This window comes from Phaseolus vulgaris, chromosome 8 (genome assembly GCF_051622355.1).
Source record: "Phaseolus vulgaris cultivar YP4 chromosome 8, ASM5162235v1, whole genome shotgun sequence".
Taxonomy (NCBI): Eukaryota; Viridiplantae; Streptophyta; class Magnoliopsida; order Fabales; family Fabaceae; genus Phaseolus; species Phaseolus vulgaris.
In genome coordinates this window covers 19891812-19912452 of record NC_143505.1, presented here as the reverse complement: position 1 = coordinate 19912452, position 20641 = coordinate 19891812, and the positions used below count along the sequence as shown (strand labels likewise).

At 41.0% G+C, this 20641-nt stretch overlaps 1 protein-coding gene, 1 long non-coding RNA gene and 1 pseudogene across 2 annotated transcripts; 1 reads left to right on the top strand and 2 right to left on the bottom strand.

Moving 5' to 3' along the window:
- Positions 1-1209: 1209 nt before the first annotated feature.
- LOC150025497 (secreted RxLR effector protein 78-like) lies at positions 1210-1659 on the bottom strand. Its single transcript, XM_090294064.1, has one exon. It carries the CDS (start codon positions 1657-1659, stop codon positions 1210-1212), a length of 450 nt encoding a protein of 149 aa, XP_090150190.1.
- Positions 1660-10540: 8881 nt separating this feature from the next.
- On the top strand, positions 10541-12813 carry LOC150025496 (uncharacterized; annotated as a pseudogene).
- A 64-nt stretch (positions 12814-12877) lies between these two features.
- On the bottom strand, positions 12878-14895 carry LOC150025495 (uncharacterized). The gene is made up of 3 exons (XR_016514574.1): positions 14278-14895; positions 13979-14178; positions 12878-13887 (listed from the first exon to the last, which is right to left on the bottom strand). It is a non-coding gene; the product is annotated as an uncharacterized LOC150025495 (long non-coding RNA).
- Between the last annotated feature and the right edge of the window lie 5746 nt (positions 14896-20641).

Sequence of the window (20641 nt, the reverse complement as noted above, 5' to 3'; positions counted from 1 at the left end):
CAACACATCCATGACATTCTTTTTTCATGGGTGCCCCAGATAACAGCGTAGAGAGATCAGCTTCCATTGAGGATTCCCACTTTAATCTAGCACGCCTCCACCCCAGACTCGATCTTCATTCCGAATTAATCCACGTACCAACTTCACCCACTGTTTGGCCCTGATTTAAGGACAGGGAATACAATCTGGGGAACATGGATTTGAGATCATTACTGCCAACCCACACCTCCTCCCAGAACTTTACTTTGTCTCCACAACCTAGTTCCCAACTTAATTCTTCTTGGAACCGTCCTTTTCCTCCTCTCTCCTTGCACACTTTGGAAAGATCTCTCCACCACCAAGATTGGAGTTTAACAGGTGTTTGGGCATTTCCAGGCTCCAGCCCATACTTTGAGACTAAAATCTCTTTCCACCTCCCTTCCTCTTGAGAAATACAGCGCCATCTCCATTTAGCTAGGAGGGCATGATTAAACTTACATATTTCTCTTAAACCCAGTCCTCCCTGCTCTCTAGGTCTGCATACATCTTTCCAACTTACCCAACAAATTGGCTTACTTTCCCCCAACCCCATAAGAATCTCCTTTGGATAGTAGTAATCCTCTTACAGACTAAAATCTCTCCACCTCCCTTCCTCTTGAGAAATACAGCGCCATCTCCATTTAGCTAGGAGGGCATGATTAAACTTACATATTTCTCTTAAACCCAGTCCTCCCTGCTCTTTAGGTCTGCATACATCTTTCCAACTTACCCAACAAATTGGCTTACTTTCCCCCAACCCCATAAGAATCTCCTTTGGATACTAGTAATCCTCTTACAGACTGGGTCTGGTACTTTGAATAGAGAGAGATAATACAGAGGTATAGCGGTTATAACAGAGTTAATAAGGCAAATTCTCCCTGCCATGGTTAAGAATCTCCCTTTCCACATGTTGAGCCTTGTTTTTAACTTATTAATGACCGGTTCCCAAAACTGCTTCTTCCTGGGGTTACCTCCCACTTCAAGGCCTAGGTATTTAAACGGCACCCCATCTGGGTATAGTTCAAGGTCTTTGTGTAACATGCTACAACATTACTTTGAACATTGATGCTCGTTAGCTTTGACTTGTGGAAGTTAATCTTCAACCCTAAGGCTAATTCATAACCCCTTAGGATGGCCTTCAAGGTTACCACGTTATTAAGGGAATCTTCACATAGGAAGAGAGTATCATCCTCAAATTGGAGGATGCACACCTCTATCTCCTTCCTTCCAATCTGTCAGCAAGTCAATTTTGCTAGCTCTTCTAACTAACCCAGCAAGGCCTTCAACTACAACTAGGAACAGAAAGGGTGCTAGGGGGTCTCCCTTCCTCAACCCTCTTATTGGCTTGAGCTCCTCTGTAGGGCTCTTGTTGACTAACACACACACAGAGGAGGATTCCAGACATCCTTTAATCCTAGCAATCCATAGGTTGTGGAACCCCATCCTGGATAGCATATCATATAAGAATTCCCATCTAAGCAAGTCATATGCTTTTTCGAAGTCCACCTTTAGGCACACTACTTCATTTCTCCTTAGGTCCTCTACTACTTCATTTTCCATAAGCACACTGTCTAAGATCCCTCTTCCTTTTACAAAAGCTGATTGACATTCATCTATCAAAGCGGGCAACACCTTCTTCATTCTAATAGCTAACACCTTAAAAATAATTTTGTATAGGGCTCCAACTAATGAGATAGGTCTATATTGCTCTAGCTTAGAGGATCCCTAACTATAGGAACCAAAGCTATGAAGGAAGCATTACAACCCTTCGGGATACTCCCCGTCTCATGAAACAGGGTCAGTGCTGCCATGATATCATCTTTTAAGAACTCCCAGCTCTTCTTAACGAAGTTAAAGTTGAAGCCCTTTGGTTCAGGGCTCTTTGATCCTTCACACTGCCACACTGCATCCCTAATCTCTTTCTCAGAGACCACAGCTAGGAGGCCCTCATTATCAATCGGGGATAGCGACTTAAACTCAACTTCATCCAACCTTACCCCTAAATCTTTCGTTGCTCGGAATCTAGCTTCGAAAAGCTTTTTAGCTTCTAAACGGACAATACTTGGTTCCTCACACCATTGGTCCCCCACCTGGACACCCTTCACTTCATTTTTTAGCCTTCTCCACCTCACAAATGAGTGAAAGAATCTGGTACAGGAATCCCCATTCTTAAACTAGCTTGCTCTCGCCTTTTGACAGCTGAGGGATTCAATTTTCTTATCATTCTCTTTCAGGCGGCTTACCAACTCCAATCTTTTCAACCTGTCATTTTCCACTAAGCCCAGAGCAATCTTAGCAGTCTAAAGCCTCCAGATCCTGTAGAATCCTCCTCTTATCAGTGTCAAGGTTACCAAAAACATCCCTATTCCAAAACTTCATATCTGATTTGAGGAGTTTCAGCTTTTCTTTAAACTTCGTCATGCCATACCCCTGCACCGAGTAGGACTGCCATTTATCCTGCACCATCCTGTTGAAACCTTTCTTCAAGAACCAAACATCAATGGTTCTGAAAGGTTTGGGACCCCAGTCCTTCTCCACAGACTTAACCACCAGAGCACAGTGGTCTGACACTTCCCTTCGTAGGACATATTGTTTACTCATGGGCCAGAGCTGTAACCAATCTTCATCTACAAGCAATCTATCTATTCTTCTCTTTGTCGTTACATCAGGTTTAAACCACGTATACTTCTTACCTACTAGAGGTAACTCTAATAAAAAGATGGTGTCAATGAAACTATTAAAGCCAATAACTCACTTGACTGCTCTCCCCTACCATTGATGCCTTTCCTTTCACTTCTATTTCTTACCGCGATGAAATCACCACAGAAGCACCAAGCTGATTCGTGAGATGCCAATTTTGCTTTAAAAAGGTCCTCCCATAAAGTCTTCTTCCCATTCAACGAGCATGGAGAGTAGACATTTACAACCGCACATCTAGAGGAAGTTTTGATGTATTGGTCGTAGATGATAATAAAGCCTGTTCCCATCAGATGACTTTCATAATCAAATACTTCTTTATGCCACATAGACAGTAAGCTTCCGCTTCCATCGTCTCCTTTGTTATGAATCCACCCAACTTTGTTATCCCCCCTAAAGAGAAAAAAATCTTGCATCCGAGAGCTCTTTAGATTTTGTTTCTTGCACGCAAACAAAATCTGCTCCCTCCCTTCCTATAATTTGTCTCATATACCTTGCTTTGGTACCTCCCCCCAAACCTCTTATGTTTAATTTTACTATAATCATGCAAACCCATCCTCCTTACCCTCCTCAACGCTTTTCATAAGCTCCATATCTCTTGCTTCCAGGCACGAATATTCCTAGACTACCTCTTATTCATCCAAACGACACGTGATCCTTACACGTCTACTGATCTCCCAAAGTTTGGACGGTTCCGCCACCGGTTCGGATCCAACAACCGTTAATTACAATTGTCAATATCCCCATCAAGAGATATACTAAGGACATACCTTGTCTGGATTGAGAAAAAATTCCAGCCTGAGAGGATTTTGTGATTAATCTTGCAGAACACCTAGGGTGAGAGTTTGACACTCCCAATTCCAGTAGACCTTTTTTCTTGCGTTGACGTTGTAAGGTTTTTGATAGCTTTCCCATTGTTGCTTCAACTTCTTCTGGGCTTGACGAGAGACCTCCACCTTCGCATAACACCCCTGGCCCGATTGCAATTTCCTTGACTTCACAAGGGTTGCCAAAGTTCTACAGCTCCACTTGTGCCATCTCCTTCTTCTCCGTCCCATTCTCCAATCCGATGTTGCCATTGTTTCTTGTCTCCATCGTGGCATTCTGCTCGTCTTGGAGGGTGTTCACCTTCTGACCTCCTTGTGAACCACCATTTCCGTCCGACCCACTTCCTTCCTCACTCTCCGAACCGTAATCTTCCTGAGTTGGCCCTGACCCGGATCCGCCAAATCTCGCTATCGCCTGACCCTCACATTCATGGGCCTCCATCTTCTTATTTTGGCCCAAACCCACTTCGTTTACTCTGAAGGAACTCATGCTTTCTATGTCCACCACAACTTTTGCCAGGTCAACATGTGTACAGGGTATATTAGAAGCAATCACCTTTTCTCTGACACGCTCTGCTATTTGAAGAGCTCTCCTCAATTAGAACCTTTGACTTATTCTTCTTTTCACCTACCCCTTCCCTTCTCTGACCTCCTTTCCGGTTAACCGGAATTCCTCCTCAACCCTGCAGCTGCGCTCCTCCTCACTGCTTCCCACAGAGAAGACAGATTCTTGAACATAAGTTTCTGATGATGAAATACTATGAGAAGACTCATAGTTATTATGAGAACCATTGCACTGATCAAAAGTGAACACTGGAAACTCCTCAATAATAAAGATACTTAGCAGATGGTCATTAATCTTCATCTTCTTTGCCACCCTTACATAGCGATCAATCTCTAGGAGAATTTTCAGATGAGTGTACTGAAGATTTTCCCACAACAGCGTGGCATTGTCAATAGAGATAAGAGAGGTTGTTTCCCCCACCACTCTTGCAAAGCAGTCTTTGTTCCATAGAGAGATCGGTAAGCCATATCACCTCACCCAGACTTCTTTGTGGCTCGCTACCCGTGCCACTGACCATGGCTTGATACTTACAAAAATGCTATCAAACCAATCTTTATTCAACTTTATCAATTCCACCATGGTTTCTCATTCTCTAGGTGTTAGGAGTGCTAGGTTGTCCCCCACAAATCTCACTCTTACCATGTTCATTTCTCCTCTCACGATTTCTTCTCCCAACTATTCGAAGTTTAGACCAGCCTTATATAGATCTACTGCACTACTCTCCATCCATGGCAAGGTAAGAATCTGTGTTTTAAAGCCTGTTTCCTTCTAGTCCCTTCGTGCATACCCTTTAATAGCTTCCGCATAAGATTTTTTTCTCCCTTTTTTCCACCCAGACCTCCTTCCCTTTCTTGGTCAAGTTTCCAAAGGTATCATCTGACTTCATCTTCTCATATTTAGGCCTCACCGTGTTCAGTTGTCGAGCATCCTTTCTCTCCACCTTGTAGCGCTCCTCTTGTTGACGATGGTATTTCAGAATGTTCACGTTGAGTTTTGTATTCCCTACGTAAATCTGATCAAGCTCCCTCTCCAACTTCCCACATTTCTCACGTAAAAAAAACCTGACAAACCCGAATCTTCTACCTCACCTGTTGAGTCTACACGATATGAAGACTTCTTTCACCCTAGAACATCTTTGAAATTTTTTTAACATATCCATTTCTCCGAAGCCTCGAGGAAAGTTGGAAAAGAAAAATGTTGTAAAGTCATTAGACTTAACAGGTGGTTTACGACCTAAACCATGGCCAATACGCCTCACCGCAGCGTGTGCTCTGCTTCCCTCACCATGTCCCTCAAATGAGTTTGGTGTTTTTTTTCTCTTAATACTAATAATAATATTATTTTAATTTTATATCATTTAATTCTAAAACTATTAAATAAAAAATTATATACAACTCTAAAGATGTCAAAATATTATTTTTCTATTTTTTTATGTGTTTTTAGACATTTAATTAACTTGTTAAATATTCATTTATTAATTTTTTTTATCACATGGAATGATAGATAACCAACTTATATGTTAAAAAAATAGATTTTTTTTTATTATAAACAATAAATAATATTAAATATAGAGTATTTAAAAGATATTCTAACTCGTATAAAAAAATATTTCATTTTTATCTCTTATAAGATGAATAATAGACAATGATGTTTAACGAAAAGTATGGAAACGAAAACAAATAATCGCTCTTGTATTACAATTTTCTCATGCCTGCTTGAATTGCCTATTATATCCTCCACTATGGATGTTTAAACTTGATTGTTGAAACCAAATCTTAAATAGAATGATAGAGAATGGTAGACATTTGCATATAGTGTGAGGGATACAAAATTATTGTAAGTTTAGACAAGCAAATGGTTACTTAACCAACACATAATATATCACATTTATATTAAGCAGAATATTCACGACAGACATTTTAGAGATAATTTTAGACATTGTACTCAGTCTGAATAAGAGAACCTGGTTGTAGGTATATGATGTGTTATTCGTACCCAAACATTTAGTTGTGTTATACAAAAAAACTTCTTGTACATTTATCTTCCCTTATTTGATATGATTCCATATCATTCAAATTATCGTTATCCACACACTATAAAAAATATTGTATATGGTGACGGTTATTTTCGTATAAACTGACGTTTATAAATGCCACAATATACGCGTGTCACGGTTTCCCAAACCGTCACAAAAGTGGCCGCCACAAAGTGTAAGTGGCGGTCTTACGCTAACCGTCGCAACACCCGTCATTTTAACACTTTGTTTAAAGTGACAATTTTTATATGTCAGTAGCGTGAGTCATAACTATCACAATTTAATTCATCGAAAAACGTTTAAACGTCATTATATAGGGTATAATGTGACATTTTTAACTGTCAGTATTATAATAAAATTGTAAAAATAATATGTCGGTTTTAATTGACGTAATTTTAATTCTAAATAAATGGAATTTAGCCACCAGTTTCTTATAATCTGGTTTGCACAATTAAACCAAACATAATATATTTTCATTAGAAAAATAAAATACTAATAAAATGAAATAATATATAAAGTTATAAACATTCATTCATTGCATTGAAAATTAAAACACACATAATATTTTTCAAAAGTTGATATACATAATTGAAAAATAAAACACAAATAATTGTCCAAAAGTTGATGCATAATTTAAAATTAAAACAAACATAATTGTTCAAAAGTTTTTTTTTTTTTTTTATCAGCAAAGAATTAAATAAATTAAAGAGGACACTTCAGGGGTGTCCCAACCCTTATACAGAACCAGCAACAATAAGTCTAAACAACAATTACAATAGGAAATTAAATAAAATAAAGATACTGCATGCCTAATCTATTCAATAAGTTTGGGTTTATAGCAGAATACGTGATGCATGGTCCATTTCCTCCTCAAAGCATAAAAAAGATTGGTCCCTGCAAAGCATAATTAGCTCACGTGAACAGCTCAACAAACAACTTTTACATTCCATCCTTCTCAGGCACCACCCACATTTGCTCAAGATAACAAACAGTTGATCCTATCCTTTAAGACAGCATCATATGAAAACTGCATTAACAGTGCCTGATCAGGGGTTCCAACAGTGCCATTCACAACTTAGGTCTTCTCGTTCGTAACAGTGCCAATCACAACATTGCCAAGCATGCTCTATTTCATACCTCCTCCAACCACTATCAACATCCAGAAAAAGTCCAGCTCCACCAAAAGGCCTGTTACCTACGACAGACTCAACTCTTGGAGACCAAGCAGTTTAACCTCCAAAGACACCTACTAAACAGAGTCAAACCAGCATAAGATTTCTAGATAGTTACTCGTCCAACCAAACCCATTTCTTAGTTCTCTGTAGCATGTTCTTGAACCAAATAAAATTGATGTAGCCAATTGAAACTGATAAAGAGCAGCCTGCCCATATTCCCCTGCTTGTCCCAGTGATAGCACCGTACTTGCAGCATCGAAGCTCAGATAGGAAACCCCACGTCACCAACGAGCCCAATTCAGTTATGACGTCTCTCTAGCAATAAACCACATGGAGACCCTGCTTGTTTTACTTTTGACATGAGCAGACCTTCGTAAACAACCTCTTCTACCAAGGATAATCAGTGTACACACAACATGCATTGTATTGGATTTAAGATCCAATCAGAGAAAGCATAGGAAAAAGACCATTCCCTATGTTTCAGCCACAGCCAGGACATAAGTTGAGCTGCTTGAAAGGCTTCCTCATGGTCAGGGATCCCTTGTCTGAAGATCACCTTGTTCCTGTGCTCCCATATACAACGTAGAATGGTCACCCACACTCCCTTCCAGACCTGGTTCTGCTTTTCGGACAAGTTAGAAAGATGAAAATTCAGAAAATGGTTGCATATATCCTTTTTGAATGCACCCAGAACACCTATCCATATAGAGCATGACGTCCAGACACGATAAGCAAAGGTGCAATCCAGGAACAAATGTTGGGCAGTTTCTACTGACTGATTACATAAAACGCACAAAGGAGAATTCACCATAATCCCTCGTACCATGAGATTCTGACAAGTTGGGATTCTGTCCAGGAGGATTCTCCAAGCTGTTACAAGAGCTTTTGGGAAAACTTTAGTCTTCCATAACATCCTAAAAACGTCATTACTTGGTCTGGTTCCTTGGTTAGCTAAAAGGTCATATGCTGATTTTACCGAAAACAAACCTTTTGGATCGCCATTCCAAGATATAAAATCCTTGGCATCCTTGTGCATACCGCCCCTAGCTAAAACTTCTGATAATTCATCCTCTAAAATGGATTCCAATGGAATCTTTCCCTTCTCCTGCTTAAGTGCCAATGCCACTCATAATTGTTCAAAAGTTGATACATAATTTAAAATTAAAACATATATTGTTCACCCATAATAAGTTTTGTTTCCAACACTTAATCCTATTATTTGATTAGGTGATGGAGTACCACTTCCAGTATCCGATATCTGAAATAAATAATTTGAAGTTAATGATTTTGAATGTTTATAATTATAAAATAAAAACACCAATAAATATTTAAATATATTAATACATGATGGATGCATGAAGAAAAGAAAACAATATGAACAAAATAATATTTACTCATTAGTTAGAACTAACATAAGCATGAATTAAAATTAGATTTAGATAAACTAAATGAGAAATTTATAAACTAATTTATGTATTAACGAAAAATTAGTTTCATTTTATTTTTTCTTATAAATGATTATCCAAAAGGAAACGACAAAGTAGTAATAACCTTGGATTGTCGTGTTAAGATGCGTTTGAGAAGCAAACAGGTCTGGCGAAAGACAAAGCAGCTTGCAGAAGAGCTCCCTCTGCATGACACGCTTTTTGTGAAGCAATATCTGATAGCAGATCTCCATCGCCTTCCACACTGCAAGTCAAAGATTAAATTTATATCCCAAAAGCACAAAAAATTGGAAAGAAAAGAATAAGAAAAATGAAAAAACTGCATATGCAATCGGTACCCCTAACGAAGGCCTTTGCTGCAATAGGTCTCATCAGAAAAACACGTGACAGTTCCGTCAACTGGCCATGAATGACTCGACTATTGCTATATTTTCTCTGAATCTGTTTGTTTCTTAGGATTATTAAGCTAAAATTTGAAATAAATTCATGTTTGTTTTCTGATAGCAAATAAGCTAAGAATAAGATAACACAGTGACTAAAACAAGGTAAACCAGTGTTTAAAAGTTTGTTAAAGTGAAACAGGGACATTATAGCTTTTGATTAATCGAAATCGTACCAAAGGAAAATTTGAGATGGCAGGGTTAGATGCATTTAATATTTAGAGAAAATTGAGGACAGAAACTTCAATTCTCGCACGGACCATAACTGTATAATTGGCGAGCAATGGCTGAGTAAGATAGCAATTTCATGTGTTTAACTACATATATAACAGTCATTCCAGAAAAAGGAATATAATTTATTTGAAAAATTGCTATCAAATTTCTTTAACATTATATAGTAATTTTTTATTCATGTATTTTTGTTAAAATATTTGTAAACTAATTTAATCATAAAAAATACCTTACGACTGCCACGTGGTGTTGTACTTTCTAAAATTTGAAACTTCCTAAAAATCAATAGTTAATTTTATAGTTTTATTAACTCCATTTTTTAGAAGTAACAAACTAACAAAAGCTTCCAAAAATAAAAACAAAATAGTCAACGTATTCAATATAATCTATACAATATAAAAGTAGAAGGCATCAACAATACCCTTTCTTTTGAATTAATATAAATTAAAAAGATACTTCAAGGTTCAAGGTTCAGAGTTTAGGGTTTAAGATTTAGGTATCCTAACCCGTAAATTCAAAAAATAACTTTGGATGTACAAAGCTATCCTAAAACTCCAAAAAACATTACAACTCTATTTTACTGCAGACAGACGACAAACCTACAACAAAAAGCTATGGATTAAGCCAAACAACTTTAGGGACCACAAACAACTTCATGACTGCACCTGCACCCTCGAAGGGCACCCAGGTCCTCCAGAAGACCAACAACTATTATACCCAAGCAAAATTTGCTTCGTGCTTCCGCATCATTATGGTGTATTCATAAATTGGAAACTTTACACGTAGGCCACCTCATTATCTAAGATGCTGATAGAGTATTGGGCCCCCAAGACAGCAAGCCCATCAGACAGAAGAAGAAGCCTGCATGGATGAAAGACTATGTTATTTAATAGATTATTAGTATTGTCATGTCTAATTTTGGCTATAGAACTTTAGGGCCCAATGACTTGTATCAGCCCACATCATCTCCTATTTAGGTGATGAGAATCGTAAATAAAAGACATGAGAAAAGTTTCTTAACCCTAGAGTAGAATATTCAGAGTTAACATCTTTCTTAGCAAGCACAGTAGCTATAACCTATCATTGGTGCTTTCATTGCTCTCCACCATGCCTCCCTCACGCCAAACTAAGGACCTTGAGGACATTCTCCTCACCATCCAAGAACGTCTTTCAGCCATACAAACACAAATGGAAACCACAGAAGCCAGGCAGACCAACATAGAGGCCATCAACGAGTTCCTTCAAACCACACTCACCTCCTTCGTAAACCAGGTTTCCTCTAATCTCCCTCCTACTTTTTCCCCACACATGTCCACACAAGACCAGCCACATATTCCACCCACCATACGACCACCAAAACTACAATTAGCCTTCTTTGAAGGACCAGACCCCTTGGATTGGTTATTCCAAGTTGAACAGTATTTTACCTTCTACCAAATTCCCCCAGATCAAAGATTATCCATGGTTCCCTTTCACATGAAAGGGGATGCCCTTAGCTGGTTTAAGTGGATGCATCAGAACAACCTTCTTGCAGATTGGCCCTCTTTTACCCGTGCCTTAGAACTACGTTTTGGCCCCTCTTCCTATACCAACCACCAAGCTGAACTATTCAAACTACACCAACATTCTTCGGTTTCAGAATACCAGGCATGCTTTGAAAAAATATGTAACTGTGTCCAAGGTTTGTCCCCAGAAACCATTCTGAATTGTTTCACTTCAGGCCTCCATCCCGAAATCCGAAGGGAACTTGCTATACTTCCATTTCCCAGGCTATTGGCCTTGCCAAACTCATCGAAGATAAAATCAGAGACTCTAAACCTAAACCCTTTCATTCCCCAAACCTTACAAATGTGCAGCACCACACCACCAACAACTCACGTTACCCACACCTTCCTCCAACACCCACGACTACCCAAACCAATCTCAATCACCCTGCTGTACCCCATAACCTACCACCCACCCCTACCTTACCTATTAAACGTCTCACAGCTGCACAACTTCAGGAAAGGAGAGCATTAGGTTTATGCTATAACTGTGATGAAAATTTTTACCCAGGCCACAAATGTTCTAGCTCCAGATTTCTTTTACTCCTAGACAGCCTTGACTGCCCCTCGACCTCCATGGAAGAAACCCTAGAACTCACACCAACAGATGACATGATCCATTTCCACCTTTCACCACATGCTCTAAACGGTACCCTCTCACCACAAACCCTTAAATTCACGGGTCTCATCAACAACCTCCCAGTCACAGTCCTAATAGACTCTGGTAGCTCCCACAATATTTTACAGCCTCGCATTGCCCATCACCTTCACCTACCCATCTCACCCAGTCCCCCATTTACCGTCATGGTTGGAAATGGAGTTTTTATCACGTGTCAGGGCATTTGTCCCTCAGTTAAAATCGCTCTCCAAAACACTACCTTCACAATTCCTCTTTACCTCCTTCCCATAGAAGGAGCAGATGTCGTTTTAGGGATCGATTGGTTGCGCACTTTAGGCCCAATTACAGCTGATTTCTCTATCCCCAGCATAGCCTTCACCCATCTCAACCAACAAATCACTCTAAAGGCCAGCACACCCTCCACACCAACCCCAGCTACCTATCATCAGTTCTGCCAACTCCTTTCCACAAAAGCCATGGCATCCATCCATCTTTTATCCATTGACACACCATCAGATTCCACCCTCCCTCTAGAAATCAGCATACAAACACCATCCTCTCCGTTATTCTCTCTGCCATTTTCAATACAACCCATCCTTCTTCAACATCAAACCATTTTTCAAATTCCTCGCGGTCTCCCACCTCCACGACCCCATGATCACCACATACCACTCCTCCCTCACACATCACCCATTAATGTTAAACCTTATCGCTACCCTCACTCACAAAAATCCACCATCTCTACCCTTATTCAAACAATGCTTCACGAAGGCATTATCAAACCAAGCACTAGCCCCTTCTCTTCCCCAGTTCTTTTGATTAAAAAAAAAGATGGTACATGGCGTTTTTGTATAGACTATAGAGCCTTAAATGCAGCCACAATCCGTGACCGTTTCCCCATTCCCACCATTGATGAATTGCTAGATGAATTGGGTTCGGCTACTGTTTTCACTAAGATTGACTTATACTCTGGATACCACCAAATTCGCCTCACCCCCACAGATACTCACAAAACAGCTTTCAGAACAATGGATGGTCACTATGAATTCCTAGTGATGCCTTTCGGCTTGACAAATGCACCATCAACTTTTCAAGCAACAATGAATGATCTACTTAGGCCTTATCTCAGACGGTTTGTTCTTGTCTTTTTTGATGATATTTTGGTCTATAGTCCCACACTTCAGGACCACCTAACTCATTTAGAGCTTATTTTGTAATTATTGGCACAACATCGTTTCTTTGCTAAGCTATCTAAATACAGTTTCGCTACCACCCAAGTTAGCTATTTGGGTCACCTTATTTCATCTATAGGTGTCGCACCAGATCCAGACAAAATTCAAGCAATCACAAGTTGGCCACAACCACGTTCACTCACGGATTTACGTGCTTTCCTCGGCCTCACGGGTTTTTATAGAAAATTCGTTCACCACTACGCCACTCTCGCCTCTCTGCTCACCGATTTATTACAACACAAACAGTTTACATGGACATCAGCGGCACAAGAGGCCTTTCAAATATTACAAGCACACATGGCAAAAATTCCTACACTACGCCTGCCAGACTTCCAACAACCCTTCACAGTGGAAACAGATGCCTCTGCTGTAGCTGTAGGGGCCAACCTCAGCCAAGCCAACCATCCCATAGCTTTCTTCAGCAAAAAAATGTGTCCCCGCCTCCAATCCGCATCAGTTTATGTCCGAGAAATGCATGCAATTACAGAAGCAATTAAAAAGTGACGTCAGTATTTACTTGGTACACATTTCACCATTTTCACTGACCAAAAAAGCCTCAACACCCTGTTATCCCAAACAATCCAAACCCCAGAACAACAAAAGTGGACTGCCAAGCTACAAGGATATGATTTTAAGATAGTATACAAACCTGGAAAAACAAATGCCGTAGCTGATGCCCTTTCCCGCCAAGAATCGACACCCAAATCAGTGTTTTTGTCCATCTCTTCTCCCATGCCGACCATCTTCCAAACCCTCCAACATTACTTCGCCACCAGTGACGGCCTCCAAGTAATACAACACTACACTCACAACCAACCTTCACCATCCCTATTCCACACACGCAAAGGCCTGTTATTTTTTCGCAACAAAATTTTTCTTCCAGAGGCCGACAATTTTCGCCAACAGGTTCTCCGAGAATGCCATGAATCTCCCACTGCAGGTCACTCAGGTTTAACACCCACATTGGCACGAGTGGCCGCGTCCTTCTACTGGCCAGGATGGACGAGGGACGTTAAAACCTTCATACAATAGTGCTCTCCATGTCAACGCAACAAGTACCTGCCAAAGAAAATTCAGGGGTTAATACAACCTCTCCCAATACCAGATCAAGTGTGGGAAGACTTATCCATGGATTTTATTACACACCTACCTTCATCCGCGGGTCACACCGTTATTTGGGTCATCTGTGACCGACTCACAAAATACGCCCACTTTCTTGCGCTTCCAACCCACTACACAGTGGAGAGTATTGCACGACGATTCTCAAGCGAAATATGCCGCCTTCATGGAATTCCCAAATCCATTGTGTCTGACCGAGACCCCATTTTCATTAGCAGCTTCTGGAAAACCCTGTTTCAAGCACAAGGCACAACCCTCAAGTTCAGTTCATCATACCACCCCCAGATAGATGGCCAAACAGAAGTGATAAACAGAGGCTTAGAAGCATACCTTCGTTGTTTTACCAGTGACCACCCGACCTCGTGGTATCGCTTCCTTCACCTTGCGGAACTGTGGTACAACACATCTCATCATTTAGCCATAGGCACATCACCCTTCACGGCGCTTTACGACCGTCCACCACCATCCACTTTGGATTTGCTCCATACCCCACGCTCCGGGACCACCGTGACCGAGCTCCTCCACCAACACACCGTCATCTTACACGAATTGAAGAAGCATCTCCAGTGCACATGCCAACGCATGCGGGACAACGCTGACCGATACCGCTCGGACGTGTCCTTCAACGTCGGCGAATGGGTATGGCTCCGCCTCCAACCGTATCGACAGCAATCCGTGGAACGTCGCGTTTCACACATGCTCGCGTCGCGCTACTCTGGACCGTTTGAAATCCTCCGCCGTATCAGCGCGGTGGCATATGAACTCCGACTGCCAGCCACTTCGAAGATCCACCCCGTCTTCCACGTTTCGTTACTTCGATGCTACAAAGGACCCCCACCCTTGCACTTTTCAAACTCAAACTCAAGTCGCATCTCTCTGCCCACTGAACATAACTCTAATTCAAACTCCCTCTCACCTACTTCAGTAGCCGCACCAACCCTGCCCACAACAATCAATGTTACCTCACCCCCCCTTTCACCTAATTCAATAGCCAACCCTACTCGGCCCACCAAAATTAACGTTACCACACCCCCCCTTTCACCTAATTCTCTAACCACACCACCCCTCTTACCCAATGACCAGCCGCCACGTCAAAAATTGCATGTGGAAAGGGAAAAGAACCTCGAGCCACTCTTCCACTCACCAATCCAGCATGCTCCACTCATTCTCTCACCTAATAATGTCAATCCAACCAACCCACCATTACCTAGCCACGTGGATATTAACCTCGAGCCACTCTCCCACTCACCAATCCAGCATGCTCCACTCATTCTCTCACCTAATAATGTCAATCCCACCAACCCACCATTACCTAGCCACGTGGATATTAACCTCGGGCCCCTCCCCCATTCAACACTCCAGAACACTCCTTTTACCCTCCCCTGTAACCCTAATAGCAGTACCACCAACCCACAAATTTCAAGCCCAACCCAAAATGATTTCCCTACCCACTTTGAGGACAAAGCGTCTCCACAAGCGGATGGAAATGATAGAGTATTGGGCCCCCAAGATAGTAAGCCCATCAGACAGAAGAAGAAGCCCGCATGGATGAAAAACTATGTTATTTAATAGATTATTAGTATTGTCATGTCTAATTTTGGCTATAGAACTTTAGGGCCCAATGACTTGTATCAGCCCACATCATCTCCTATTTAGGTGATGAGAATCGTAAATAAAAGACATGAGAAAAGTTTCTTAACCCTAGAGTAGAATATTCAGAGTTAACATCTTTCTTAGCAAGCACAGTAGCTATAACCTATCAGATGCCATGATAGCACATAAGGTTAGGGGAATTTTGACCATGATGGTATTATTTTTTTTGCTTTTTACCAAAATGGGGTCCGTTTAAAGAAACTTACAAGTTTAGGCAAGTCGTGTCAATTCGGCACGACTTCATATGCACAAATCGTCCCAATTAGACACGACTTCTGCCATGTCATACTGAAGAGTGTTAGTTTTAAGGAACAAAAAATTGGATAATCGTGTATGGATCATGTTTGGATAATCAGCTTATTCAAACTTTGAGTCATTAACTCCTGAGGACATTGTCGTCGGACATGGTTTCCCACTAGACAAAAAGTATATTTTGATATTTAATGTCTCATGTATGCAAATTTTTTGATATTTTGATATTTAATGGTGTCGGACATGATGCATACACGATTATCCAATTTTTTGTTCCTTAAAACTAACACTCTTAGAAAGTTATGTATCAAATTAATTTTTAACATTACATAACTTACTACCCAATATATAAACAATAATTTTTTTTTTTAAAAATGACGTGGCAGAGTCGTGTCAAATTGGAACGATTTGTGCATATGAAGTCGTGCCGAATTGGCACGACTTGCCTAAATTTGTAATTTTTTTTAAACGGACCCCCCTTTTTAGTAAAAAGCAAAAAAAAATAACCCCATCATGGTCAAAAACTCAAGGTTAGACCCAAAGCCTGTAGCAAGGATACCTTCTCATGACCACAAGCGTGCGCCAGCACTTACCCCACTCCCCTACACCACCATACCAAGTTTAGTTCTACCTTAAATAGATCTCCTCCAGCAGATGCACCAGCTGCAACCAATCAGCCAGAGTACCATCCAACAACCATATTCCAGCCCACATAACAGCGTAAACTCCATCCAGTAGCAGCAGAGTAAAACAGCCCATACAGTAACACCATTACTTGAAGGTCCTGCGAGCACCCTAGCAGGCTGATATATAACCATATCCATACTTACCATGGACAGTCCTCCTTGGATGTGTGGTAGACCTTCCTAGCTCTGGTAGCACCTAGAATAGCCTTTCCAATCCTCGTTTAGCAGATTCCACTCAGGATACCTTCATAACAGCATGAGTTGACCTTGGAGAATAACTCACCTTGGAGGCATCATCCAGAACTCTTTCCCAACCCATCTTTGGCTTCACAACACCAACCAGGCTCGGTTTAAAGGCTAGCGGACCGCTACAAATCTGCTCTGCATCCGATGCACCAAAAAAGGTTTAAAACCCACTCATAACTGGCAACAACAACAAACCATCTTGTTGACAGTGCCTAGGGGAAGAAAACAGAAAGAACTAGATGGCTTGATGTATAAAACAACATCATCAACATCCTTCAAAATCCTAGCAATCCTTATGCCTTCAGATTATAGTACTCCATTTCCAAAAGTAGCTAACTCTAGCACTCCAACCCAAGGCTCCTATTCCACTCCTTAAAAACCAGTTTGCCAACTTTCTAAACCAGCACTTTATTCCAGAATCTAGTTCCAGTTTTCTATTGCATTCAGAACCAAAACAGCGTTGAACCTAATGCCTATCCCTTCAGAATAACCACTTTCTTACCCCTACACCTTAACCTTTACGGTTACAACTCTGGATTTAAACTGATGCAACTTCTATTGTCACCTCCCAACCCAACATACTTCACCGTAGGTTATCTCTTCCGTCTGTTGGCCTTACTTATAACTATTAATGCAAATCAAAGGGTTAAGAATCCAGTCTACATATGAGTAATTAAAGGAATGCACCTTATGCTTCTTCCAAAGCTAAGACTTGAGTTGAGCCCTCTGAAGAACCTCTTTCGCTCTACTACACCTTGCTTGAAGACAATCAGCTTCCTTTGATCCCATATGCCTCTTATTACATTTATCCAGACTCATTTTCAGACCAGGTTTTGCTTAGAACTAGCTTGGTTCAAAAAGAAACTTTCGAAGTGCATCTTTATATCATTATGTTGGACGAAAGAGATTCCAATCCATTTGAAGCACAAAGACCATACACGTTGTGCATGTTTACACTCCAGGAACATATGTTGGCATGATTCCTCATTTACGTGACAAAAGGTACATATCATAGTGCTTATCAGAACCCCTCTCCTACTCAAGCATTGTCTTGTTGGAATTCTGCCAAGCAATACTCTCCAAGCAGTTGTCGTTGCATTTGGAAATGCCTTTGCCTTCCAAAGATATTTAAACACATCCTGTCGAGAGCCTATGTCAGGCTTTGCTAGGCATTCTTAAGTAGATTTCACAGAGAACGTCCCCGATACCTCCTTCCCCCATACCTGTACGTCCTTGTTATTCTTCTTCAATACAGCCCTGGATAACATCATGGTGAGACCTGCTTCCACAGAAGATTCCCATTCAAACCTGGTTCTCCTCCACCTAAGAGACCACTTCCATTCCGACTCCACCCAATCACCAACCTCTCCCACTGTTTGACCCTGGTTTAAAGACAGAGAGTACAATCTAGGAAACAATGATTTGAGGTCAAAATTTCCTACCCAAACATCTTCCTAGAATTTTGCTTTATCTCCACATCCTAATTCCCATCTTATTTCTTCTTGGAACCATCATTTTCCTCCTCCCTCCCCACACACCTTTGAGAGGTCTCTCCACCACCAAGACTAAAGCTTGACAGGTGTTTGGGGGCTGTCAAACTCTAATCCATATTTTGAACCCAAAAGTTCCTTCCACCTACCACTCTCTTCTGATAAACACCTCCATTTCCATTTAGCTAGGAGGGCATGGTTGAACATACGTATGTCTCTAATTCCCAAACCTCCCTCCTCTCTAGGTCTGCATACGTCCTTCCATCTTACCTAAACGATTGGCTTGTTCACTTTCCCCCATTCCCATAAGAATCTTCGTTGAATACTAATGATGCTATTACAAACTGATTCCGGCGCTCTGAAGAGGGATAGATAGTACAAGGGAATGGCATATATGACGGAATTAATTAGACATATTCTCCCCGCCATGGATAAGAATCTCCCTTTCAACACACTGAGTCTTGCTTTTAACTTGTTTAAGAAAGGCTCCCAAAAGTGTTTCTTCCTTGGGTTTCCTCTAACTTCAAGACCGAGATACTTAAAAGGTACCCCCATCTGAGTACAATTCAAAGTCTTAGAGTAGCATACCACTGCATTACTTGGCACATTAATGCCTGCTAGTTTTGACTTGTGGAAGTTTATTTTCAGACCTGATGCTAACTCAAAACCCCTCAAGATAGCCTTCAGGGTTACCACATTACTAAAGGTGTTCTCACACAGAAAAATAGTATCATCTGCGAACTGAAGGATGCACACCTCTAACTCATTCTTGCCTATCTTGAGGCCTGACAAGAGGTTGTTCTTCAAGGCTTGTCTTACTAACCCAGACATGCCTTCTACAACCACGAGGAAAAGCAATGGTGCTAGGGGGTCACCTTGTCAAAACCCCCTTGAAGGCTTAAATTCCTTCGTCGGACACCCATTGACTAGCATAGACACTGAGGCGGATTCCAAGCATCCTTAGATCCAAGATATCCACTTGTTGTTAAAACCCATCCTAAGGAGTGTGTCATAAGCTTTCTTAAAGTCCAGCTTTAGATATAACCCACTTCTCCCCTTCCTCTTAAGGTCCTTTATCACTTCATTAGCCATAAGCACACTGTCAAGAATCCTTCTGCCCTTTAAGAAAGCTGATTGGCTTTCGTCAATAACAGAGGGCAACACCTTCTTCAATCTACCTGCCAACACCTTCGAAATGATTTTGTATGGGTCGATACTACTCAAGCTTTATAGGGTCCCTAACCTTTGGAACAAGAGCTATGAAGGACGCATTACAACCCTTTGGGAGACTCCCAGACTCATGGAAGAATGACAGCGCTGCCACAATATCGTCTTTTATAATCTCCCAACTTTGCTTAAGAAAGTTGAAGTTGAACCCATCTGGCCCTGGGCTCTTTGAACCTTCACATTGCCACACAGCGTCCCTAATCTCTTTCTCGGAGAAAACAGCTAGAAGGCTTTCATTATCAGACATGTTAATAGACTTAAACTCAATTCCATCCAGTCTTACCCCTAAATCCTTCGTTGCTTTAAATCTAGCATCGAACAAGTTCTTCGCATCTAGTCGCACTGTACTTGGTTCCTCACACCATTGGTCCCCCCCACTTGAACACCCTTCACTCCGTTCCTGATTCTTCTCCACCTCACAGATGAGTGAAAGAACCTAGTGCACGAGTCCCCAAACTTGAACTAGTTTGCTCTATCCTTTTGATAGATAAGGGACTCAAGTTTGATATCATTCTCCTTTAGACGACTTGCCAGCTCCATCCTTTTCCACCTCTCAGATTCCACTAAGCCCCCTTCACAATCTATGCAGTCAAGAGCCTCTATTTCCTGGAAAATCTTCCTCTTTGCAATATCAAGGTTACCAAACACTTCCTTATTCCATGATTTGAGATCAAACTTGAGATGTTTCAACTTTTCTTTGAGCTTTATTAACTCGTTCCCATGGACTGAGTAGGACTGCCATTTATCCTTTACCATCCTATTAAAGCCCCTTTCCAAGTACCAAGCATCAATGGTTCCGAAGGGTTTGCGACCCCAGTCCTTCTCCACCGACTTTACCACAAGCGCACAATGGTCTGACAATTCCCTCCTTAAAACATATTGTTTACTTATAGGCCATAACTGTAGCCAGTCTTCAGAGACAAAAACTATATCAATTCTACTCTTTGTCGAGCCATCGTGTTTGAACCACGTAAAATTCTTTCCTACAATAGGTAACACTATCAACATGTTAGATTCAATGAAAGAATTGAAGCCATTCAACTCGCTTACTTTCACACCCCTTTCCTTGACCCCTTTCCTTTCACTTATGCTTCTTACAACATTAAAATCACCATACAAACACCATACTAGATCTTGAGA